At 48.9% G+C, this 10657-nt stretch overlaps 1 protein-coding gene across 3 annotated transcripts in view; it reads right to left on the bottom strand.

The window, feature by feature from the left end:
- Positions 1-10657, bottom strand: part of Matn2 (matrilin 2) — a 114217-nt gene that overhangs the window by 10086 nt on the left and 93474 nt on the right. For all 3 annotated transcript variants that reach the window (XM_033760006.1, XM_010619576.3, XM_010619575.3), the window contains 3 exons: positions 5055-5177; positions 3309-3431; positions 1423-1545 (listed from right to left, as the gene is read on the bottom strand). In XM_033760006.1, coding sequence (XP_033615897.1) covers positions 1423-1545; positions 3309-3431; positions 5055-5177 — 369 coding nt within the window. The remainder of the gene's footprint in view (positions 1-1422; positions 1546-3308; positions 3432-5054; positions 5178-10657) is intronic.

Below are 10657 nucleotides of genomic sequence, written 5' to 3' on the forward strand. Positions count from 1 at the left end.
AAAAAAAAAAAAAAAAAAAAAAAATCAGTGGTAATGTGCCATAACAAAGATTAAGCACCATTTCCCCCCTACATGGGACTGAAAGCAGGGCCTTCAGACTGAGCTATATGCTTAGCCCTTTTTTATTATGAGACAAGGCTCACTAGGTTGATAAGTTGCCCAGGCTGGACTGCAACTTGCAATCCCCCTGCTTCAGCCTCTCAGAGTGCTGGGGTACAGGCATGTGAGACCACAGCCAGTTTATGAGCACTGTGCTTTTTTCATTTAAAATATCTTAGAGGTAAACTAAGCATGGTGGTACCCAACTGTAAGCCCAGCACTCTGGGAACCTCCGGCAGGAGGATCACAAGTTTGAGCCCAGCCTGGGCAACTTAGCATCTTAGCGAGATCCTGTCTCAAAAATTTAAAAATAGGCTGGGGATATAGCTCAAGCTTGAAGGCCCTGGGTTTAATAGCCAGTACCACAAAACAAACATATTTGGGGGTCCATTTAGAGCTGCTTCTTTATAACAACTGCACTGTATTCTATTGTGCAGGTAATCATGATTTATTTAACCGATCACTTAAGGGCAGATATTTAGCTGCTTCTAATTCTTTGCTGCTGCAAGTAATGGTATACAAAATATGCTTGTGCATGTGGCTTTGTGAACGCATGCACATATCTGGAGTTGCATTTAAAATATAGCTAAATAGCCCTCCTAAGAACTGTGCTAGTTACACACCCACTGACCACTTTATAATTGCCTATTACCACATACCTTTGCCAACATAAGGAATTATCACAATTTTCAGTCTCATAACTAGTGGGTTAAAAAGGGTATCATGGTTTTAATCTCAATACATATTTTCTTTTTCTTTTAAAGCTTTCAAATTTAATGTCATGTTTAGATCAAGTTTCTCTATATTCTGAGATTACAAAATAATTAAAAAATTTCTTGCTATTTCATGGTTGAATTTTTTTGTTTGGTTTTTGAGACAGGGTCTTGCTACGTACTCCAGACTGGTCTTGAATTCACTACGTAGCCCATGCTGACCTCAAACTTGTGGCAATCCTCTTGCCTTGGCCTCCTGAGTGGTGGGATTATAGGTGTGTGCCACCACACCTGGTTTAAATTGTTTTTAATGTTTCAATCTTTGCTCCAAGCCCAGTGCAGAGCATAATTCTACCTCTGATAACCAGATTTCCTCATTCAGCCTAGGATCACTGCAGCCTCTTGATGGGTAATCTACTTCCGGTCACCTCAAACCGGAAGCATGTCCATAGTGGCTGCCTCCCTGAGGGTTCCCCTCGCCCCGTCCTGTTTGTGTGCACTCGCTTAGATTTATGAGAGAAGCAGAGGTAAAGGATTTATGGCCTGAAAATGTTCCAAAAAGCAGTGGCTCCAAAACCAAGCGAGAGCAGAGGCAAGTGGCGTCACTCACTCTTGCAGCGCCGGCCATCCTCGGCGAGAACGAAGCCCTGGGAGCACTGGCAGACATAGGAGTCGCCCTTGCTCACGCAGATGTGCTCGCAGCCGTGTGAGTTCGAGGTGCAGGCGTCCTTCCCTGAGGAGAGAGTGGGAGGTGCGCAGCCCCGTCAGCAAGGAGAGGCCGCGGAAGCGCCAGATCAAGACATACCGTCTTGATGTGGACTTGGGTTTTTTTTGAAGCAGAGTCTTGTTACGTCGCCCAGCTTGGCCTCCAACTCCGGTCAATCCTGCCTCAGCTTCCTGAGCGTGAGGATTGCAGGCTTGTGCCACTAGGCCTGGCAAAAGAAAATGAATTTTTGCCTTAACTAGAAAAGGAGCTTTCGGCCAACTGGGGCAGAGAGTCACAAAAGCAATCAAGACATTGTCAAAATCCCCAGAAAGAGGACAAACAGCCAGAATCTCCCGGTGGATAAAATGTCGCACCCCGTGCTCTTCTAGCACCCCCTCCCGAGCCAGCGTGTCCACACCGCCATGGCCAGTGTTACGTGCCACCTTGGCTAGGCTGGGGCGCCCAGGTGTTTGTTCCATCACCCGGCTAAATATTGTGCAGGTAACTTTTAGATGAGATTAACATCTAAGTAGGCTAAGCAGACTTCTCTCCATAATGTGGGCACACCTTATTCAGTTAGTTGAAGGTTGAAAGAAAAACACTTAAATTCTTTGAGAAGAGGGGATTCTCTGGGTCTCAAGACTACATTAAGGCTGGGGATTTAGCTCAGTGGTTTTGCTGCCTGCCTCGCAAACATAAGGACCCAAGTTTGACCCCCGGTACCACACACACACACACACACACACACACACAAGACTACATTGAAGAAACCCAAGTGTCACCCCCGGTACCACACACACACACACACACACACACACACACACACACACAAGACTACATTGAAGACTTCATACTTGCCAGCCCTCACCAGCCCATGAGCCAGTTCCTTACTTTCTTCACACTCTCTCTCTCTCTCCCTCTCCACACACACACAAACACACAAAGGCAAATTGTCTGTTTTTGTTTTTGTTTTTTTGAGACAGGGTCTTGCTATGCTTGAACTCACTATGTTGCCCAGGCTGGCCTTGAACTCGAGATGATCCTCCCGCCTCAGCCTTGGATTACAGAGGTGTCCACCACCTCCAGCACAACGTCTGTTTTTCTGGAGAACCCTGGCTAAAATACATTTCCTAACTAACTTCAGAGACTTTATTCTGTAGGACTTACAAAAGTAAATGACAGAGAGAGTGTTGTTTTTTTTTTTATACTGCAGATCGAACTCAGGTCCTTGTGCTTCCAAGGCAGGCAGCCACACCACTGAGCTACATCCCTGGCCACAAGAGAATGGATTTTTCCAAAACCCACAGAAATTACTCAGCCCTTCTCCTACCCTTTACACTCACTTCTAAGGTCTGCCAAGAAGGAAAAGGCCTGTAATCTTCTGACGAGTGTAGTGGCTCTAGCAAAGATTCTACCTCTATGCAATGCATGGCCACTGTGTTCAGGGCCAACAAGGGACAGGCAAAGTGACCCCCAAGACATTCCCGAGGAGCTAACATCAACCTCATCTCTAGGGAAACACTTCCAGGGTAGCCAAAGTAGGGATTTAGATCTGTGACACTGGCTAATGGTTGTGTAACGGAAGATTTTAAAGTGGGGTCTGGTGGCGCACGCCTATAATCCCAGCACTTGGGAGGCTGAGGCAGGAGGATTGCTGGGAGTTTGAGGCCAGCCTAGACTATATAGCAAGACCTTGTATCAAAGAAAAAAAGGGGCAAAAAAAGGATTTCAAAGATTAAATGAAGATCTGTAACTGCCACAGATGGACCCCACCTCCCCCAGCTCCTCACTTCTGCAGCGCTTCCCGTCCGCAGCCAACTTGAACCCCTCCAAGCACTTGCAGGTGTATGACGTGGCGCTGCTCACACACACCTGCTCACAGCCATGGGCCACGTCTTGGCAGATGTCTTTCCCTGCGGGCAGCAGAGCAGTCAGAACAACTGTACCAACTTAAATTTTACAGGCCTTGGCCTTGGAGGGCCCATTCGTCACAGCCACCGCCCTGTGCCCCTGAGCAGAAAGGTAAACTGAAGATGAAGGTTCCTGGGCAAACTCTTCAACTTTATTGCTACTGTCACCTCCATCTTACCTTTGGGAGCAGTGAAATCTAATTTGACTTTGGCTCGACATAACGTAAGACTTAAGTGAATGATTTAACCTCTTGGAATCTTAGTGTAACTGTCTGGAAAATCAGAATAATAATTCCAATTATTTCCTTCCAATAGTGTTAACCATCACTATGTAGCCCAGGCTGGCCTTGAACGCACAGCGATGCTCCTGACTCAGCCTCCCCAGTTTTAGTATCACAGATGTGAGCCACCACATCCGGCCCAAGTCGCACTTTGTGAAGAGCTTCGGGAAGCTTGAGAAGATGACTGATAGTGATGGGAGTCATCTGCCCAGGGTTACACACTCCAATCACACCAGGCTGTGCTGTGAGACTTAGGCCGGTAATGAAGTCACCATACGCCTGTCCTTGGCAGGCTTGTCATGCCCCATCTCAAAAGGCCTTACTTTCCGAAACCCAAGGGTGGCTTCTTCACCAGGTGGCCAAGGAGGGATTTGTGCACCACAAAGAACACCATCAAAAACATTATTAAAGATAGACAAATAGAGGCTCACAGAGGTTAAGCAACTTGCCCAGCTAATAACTGGAAAACTACAGGCCGACTGACTTCTGCACTTCCGGTCCCAGTTTCCTGCCACGTGGCACATAGGAGCAGCTCAGCTATTGCTGTGCATTGACTGACTGGTTTGTTTTTTGTTTTTGTTTTGTTTTGTTTTTTTGGCTCGTTCACTTTTTAATAGATTTTATGTCTTTATTCATGTAGGTGCTGGGGATTGAACCCAGGGCCTCGTGCTTACTAAGCCTGTGTTCTACAGTAAGCTGTACCCTGTCACTAGACTTTATTTTTAGGACAGCTTTAGATTTACAGAAACACTGAGAAAATTCCCATATCACCTACACCCAGATTCCCTTATTATTTTTTTTTTATTCATTTTTGAGACAGGATCTCACTACGTAGTTGAGACTGACCTGGAACTCGCTATGTAGCCCAGGCTGGTCTCGAACTCACAGCAATCCTCCTGCCTCAGCCTCCCGAGTGCTGGGATTACAGGCGTGCGCCACCATGCCCGCACAATTTCCCTTATTATTAACATCTCCATTAAGATGGTATATTTGTTATAATGAATGAACCCAAACTGATACAGCACTATTAGCTCACATCCAAAGTTTGTTTATACTCAGGTGTGTGTGTGTGTGTGTGTGTGTGTGTGTGTAGGGTACTGGGGACTGAACCCAGGACCTCACTTATGCTAGGCATACGCTCGTGCCACAGAGCAACACCCCTGGACCACATTTACTTAGTTTTACCTAGCGTCCTTTCCCCATTCCAGGAGCTCATTCGGATCCCACCTTCCTTTGCTGGTGTGGCACTGACTTTGGAGCGGACCCAAGCTCTGCAGAGCCCAGGGCGTGTGCTGACTGACACAACAGGTGCGGGTCTGCCCAAGTCAGCCACCGTCAGACTTACTCCGGCAGGTCTTGCCGTCGCGGCGGAGTGCGTACCCCTCAAAGCACCGGCACACAAATGAGTCTTCACTGCTCACACATGAGTGCTCACAGCCATGGTCCCCCGCAGAACAAGGGTCCAGTTCTGAGAATCAAATCAGGATAACAAACAAATAATAAATGATTCGCACACAAGAGACTTACTCATTCGCGAAGATGTTTCAGACACCTTAAATTAAAATGGTACCCATTCCTGCAGCACATTTTTTAGTAGAAATCATGTCTACAAGCAATCATCTCTACAAAGCACATACAAATGCAACAATATAATCATTCCTTCAGGAGAAATGAACAAAAGGTGAAAGACAGGCCGGGAGAGGTGGCGCAGGCCACAAATCCAGCATTAGGGAAGTCAAGGCAGGAGGGTCATCACCTGTGCAAGGCCAGCATAAACTACGTAGTAAGACCGTTTCCAAAAAAAGAGATGTGAAGAGACAATTTATGAAAGGAGAAATAAATGGCATAAAATACTAGACTGGTTATCATAAAATATCAACTTATCTACATATGCATGTATGTATGCATATATCACAGTAGGTATCCCATCCAGTCAGTCAACAATATTTATGTATTATTTATTTTTTGGTACTGGAGATTGAACTCAGGACCTTGCACTTGCAAGGCAGGTGCAGCACCACTGAGCTAAATCCCTGGCCCTATTTATTTATTTATTTTTGAGACAGAATCTCACTGTGTAGTTCAGGCTGGCCTTTAACTCGCTATGTAGCTCTTGTTGGCCCTCATCGGATTCTCCTGCGTCAGCCTCCTGATGCCGGTATTATGAACATGCACCACCATACCTTGCTCCAAATGTGACTACATGGAAAAAGCAGACTAACTATGTCACTGTATGATAATACATCCCATGTTTTTGTTTTTGTTTTTGTTTTTCCCAACTATACATCATCCCTACATTCTAAAGTAAGCTTCCAAGCACAGGGAATTTGCCTGTCTTTCTTTGGGCAGAAGCACTGCTCATAGGGGCCAGGGATTTAGCTCAGCGGTTCGGTGGCCTGCCTTGCAAGCACAAGGACCCGAGTTCAATCCCTGTACAAAAAAAAAAAAGAAGCACTGCCCAAATCTTCCAACAAGGAGCATGTGCTGGTAGCTAACTGCAGAAGACAGCCAGCCTGAGCTGCACCCTGGGTTTGCTGCGCACACGACCTACTCTCTGGGCACATGCTGGACTCATTTAATGAGGAGCATTTCCCAATGGCTCGGCAGTTCCTCATGTAGTGGAAAACACAGCCACGTGATCCAGAACACAGCCGGCCCCGGCAGGCGTGAATTTGCTCTACTCCATCATCCAGGGTGGTGGAACAGCTGTAGCTCTGTAAGGCCGGGCCTGCCAAGCCATGGTGTGAAGGATGCCAGTGAGGGCGTTTCCTTCCCGGAGCCTCCCCCGCCTCCCCAGCTCGGCCCTCCCTGTAGGCTTGGGTTTTACTCCTGAGCCTCCCGCTCCCCAAGCCCCAGGCTGGAGAAGGACCCCGTGTGAGGCGGGTCTGCTTCCCACCAGCTGGCACCAGGGTGATGCTGCAAGCCCAAAGGGTGTAGCTTGGGGGCCGCAGGCTCCTCATCCTCTGGGCCTCAGCCTCACTGATTCTCACTGTTTTCCCCTCCTCGTCTCCTCAGGACATGTGATCAGAGGGCAGTAAAAGTGGGTGAGCTCTCAGGCTCAGGCACCAGGCACAGGACTCCAAGGCAAGCCCAGGAGGGTGCCTGGCCCTGTGGAAGGGGACCTGGCCTCGCACACAAATGGCCCTCTCACCGGCAGCTTCCTGGCTGCAGTCTCCCCCACAGATGCCCTGGAGCCTGTGAAGGGACACTTTCATGCTGGTCACCCAAGCGCCACGTGTAACAGGGAAAAATTCGAACAACCCAGGTGTCCAGCAGCAGAGTTGCCGAACAGTCCATGCATAGTTGTAAAGAGAAAAAGGGTATGAAAAGATCTCCAGGAAATACTATTGTGTTTAAAAAGAAGCATAGAATAGGTATGTAGCATATCATTTTTATGACATAAGAAAGTTGAGGAAATAAAAAAATATATATATTTCTATTTGCTTTTATTCACATAAAGAAGCACTGAAAGGCTTAATAAACTAATTAAGAGGTGGAGAAATTACACCGCAAAATTAGCAGCTTTTTTTCTTTTCTTTTTGTTACTGGGGATGGAACTTGGGACCTTACGCTTTCGAGGCAAACCACTGAGGCAGAACCACTGAGCTAAAAATCCCCAGCCCTGCAGCAATTTTTTCTTTTTGTTTTTTGAAACAGGGTCTTGGTATGTAGTTGAGGCTGGCCTTGAACTCACTGTACAGCCAGTGCTGGCCTTGCCCTTGCTGCGATCCTCTTGCCTCAGCTTTCTGAGTGCTGGAATTATAGGCCTGCACCACCACGCCCAGCATGTTTATAGTCCCAGCATTCCGGTTCAGGCAGGAGGATCTCAAATTGGAGTCTAGCCTGGGAAACTTTGCAAGATCCTATCTCAAAATAAAAAGGAAGGACCGGGGCTTTAGCTCATTGGTTCCGGCGCCTGCCTCGCAAGCACAAGGACCTGAGTTCGATCTCCAGCACCAAAAAATAAATACATAAAAAGGAAAAAGGGCTGAGGATGCAGCTTAGTATGAAGGCCCCAGGTTTGATTCCCAGTACCAGGAAAAAAAAAATCCTTATGGGAAACAAAGGGCTTACAGTTAAAAGTAAGCCTCTTACCTCTGACATCCAACACTGCTGCCATTACTTTCTAGTTGCGGGAACCCAATACCCACACCCACAACTCCAGAGAGGGAAGGTTTATTTGGTTCACAGTCTGCAGAAGTTTCAGTCCATAGTTGGCCGGCTCCAAGACAGGGCAGCGCGGCAGAGACCTGGCAAGAAGCTGCTCCTGGCTCAGCAGCCAGGAGCTAAGAGGTCAAGGGAGGAGGGAGGAGACGGCCGTTCCAGGCCACACCCCCAGTGACCACCTCCGCCAACCAGGCTCCTCCTCCCAACACCGCATTTAGCTGGAAACTCTCAGTGGACCAATCTAGTGATGAGTCTCACACCCCCATGACTCAGTCACCTCCCAACAGCCACACTTACGAGCGCATGAGGCTTTGGCGGACATCCAGATAGAAACCATAGCAGCCATCATTTTAAAGGCTGCACAGTAATTCACAACTAGTCTCGTGCTTGATGGGCACTTAAGCTTTGTTATGGTTTATCTAGATGTCCCCCTCAAGCCTCGTGTACTCACAGTGGGGCTTTAGAAAGGTGACTGAATTAGGGGCCCTGCAGCTGACTTGCTGTTAGGAAGTGGTGCCTGGTTGAGGTGGATCATGGGGGGCTCCCCCTCCCTCCCAGCTCCTCCCTTCCGCGGCTTCCTGACCACCATGAAGTGAGCAGCTCTCTTCCACCAGACCCTTCCACCATACCTTCCTTCCCGCCTTGGAGCCGGTCAACCATGGACTGCAGACTTGAGCCAAAATAAACTTCTGATCCTTTAAGTTGTGGTGTCGGGTACTGCGTCCCACTGACTAGGATTCTTTCAGTCTCTACCCCCACCAACCGTGTCAGACAGTCTCAGTCACGGTTTCTGATCTGGGGCCCTGGCTGGGTGCCTGGGCATTTGGATTTTCTAAAGCCCCACATTTAATTCCACTGAACACAGGGGTGAGATGTTGGCAGTGGACCCAGACCTCATATTCACAGACTGTCATGTTTTAGATCTTAAATGTCCCCAAAAGCTCATGTGTTGAAGGCTTGGTGCTCAGCTCCTGGGAGGTGGAGGAAACCAGGATTGAGGTCACCTGGAGGAAGCAGGTCAACAGGGACAAGCCCTTGAAGGGCTTATTGGGGCCCGGCCCATTCCTCTCTTTCTCTTGCTTCCGGCCACCATGACGCCTGCAGCTTTGTTCTGCCACACTCTCCCACCATGATGTGTAGCCACGCACAGGCCCCAAAACAACACACCAAGCAACCATGGACTGAAACCCCTGGAAACGGTGAGCTGAAAGAAACATAAAAGTTTCCTCCTTTAAGATGTTTACTTCAGGCGTTTTGACACAGTGAAGGAGAGCTGACTAACACAGAGACCTTCCCAGGTGCTCCAGGTATTCTGCCTCTGACATCATGAACCAGGCACCTCATCTTTCTCAGGGGTTGCTGCATGGACCGGAACCCAGGCTCCGCATCCTACACAGTGCCTGCTTTCTGCCTGGTGGGGATGTGCCGGGTCACTTCCACATTCAAAGAATCACATGGCAAATGAGACGATGCCACGGGTGCCCTGGGATACCTTCCTGACTGCTGGCTCTAGTGCTTTCCACCTACCATGTCTGGAAACCAAGCTGGAGTCAGCTTCTCCCCAGGGCCAAAGATACTCCCCTAAAGGAAAGGGCTTCAGCGGTTTCCTGGCAGGTGATGATGGCCACTGTCCCTGACTCACTGCACAGGGGTGTCCAGCCTGGGGGGTGATAGGTAACACCCCAAGAAGGCTGCACTCAGGCAGCAAGGGCTACAGTGCACTTACCCTGTGTCAAGTACAGTCCCATTTGGGGGCTAGAAAATACCTTGCAGATGCGCTGGTCCCACCTGTTTTAGAAATGCGGAAACTGATATTCAGGGAGGAAAAGTGAGTTTCTCAAGGTCCCTGAGTGACCCGCAGACAGGGCTCATCTTAGCTGTTCTGGGCAGAGGCGTGAACCTGTCACCCCCATGTTTCTTGGTCTGGCTGCGCCCCCACTGGCCACCCTGGCTCATCACATCTGCCTGGACAGCGCGGCAGGCACCCAGAGACAGACTCAAAGCTTGGTGGGGTTAGGGCCTGCCTTGCAAGTGGAAGGTCCTGAGTTCATTTCCTGGTACCACAAAAAAAGCTTTGCTGGGGTGGGAGTGGCGGTGGTCTCCGGAAGGTGTGCTGTCACTTTCAGTGAGTGGGTCACATGTCCCTCCTATTTCCCCAAGCTCCCTCCTGCTGCCTATACTCAGGATTCAGGACTCAGAAGGCCCAACTCCCCGTGGAGTGGGCTCCAGGGATCCCCAGCGCCTAGCACGCTGACGTGCCCAGTAAACATTTGCAGAGAATAAGCAGGAACAAGCCCAGAGCTTAAGGAAGCACTTGGACTCCAATCCAGAATGCGACAGGCTGGGTCTGGAGCCATGGTCACCGTGAGCCACCTGAGGGTCCAGGAAAAGTCTCAGGAGGAAAGGAGGAAGCATGCTCCACTCATCCTTTCCCGAATTTAATTAAATCCTCACTGAGCTGGTTTGGGGTCTCTGCATACTGACAGGGGCTGTGCCTCCCACACCTGGATTACACATCTGGCACGTCACATGTCTGGGGAGCAGAGCTGTGGGGCACCACCTCTGTGGCAATGACAGTCAGCCTAGATCTGGGGCTCCATGTGAGATTATTAAAGCCATCCTGACCTCAGAGGGAGAAGGTAACTGACAGAGTTTCCTGGGTTTTTAACCATCAAACTGGGAGCGGCTGGTCCTCTGCTCTTCTGTCTAAGCTTTTTCTCACCAACCAATTGCAGCTGAGCTGAAATGAACTTTTTTTTTTTTTTTTTTTTTTTTTTTTTT

The sequence above is a fragment of the Fukomys damarensis genome, unplaced genomic scaffold (genome assembly GCF_012274545.1).
Source record: "Fukomys damarensis isolate Sample0158 unplaced genomic scaffold, DMR_v1.0_HiC HiC_scaffold_5, whole genome shotgun sequence".
Taxonomy (NCBI): domain Eukaryota; kingdom Metazoa; phylum Chordata; class Mammalia; order Rodentia; family Bathyergidae; genus Fukomys; species Fukomys damarensis.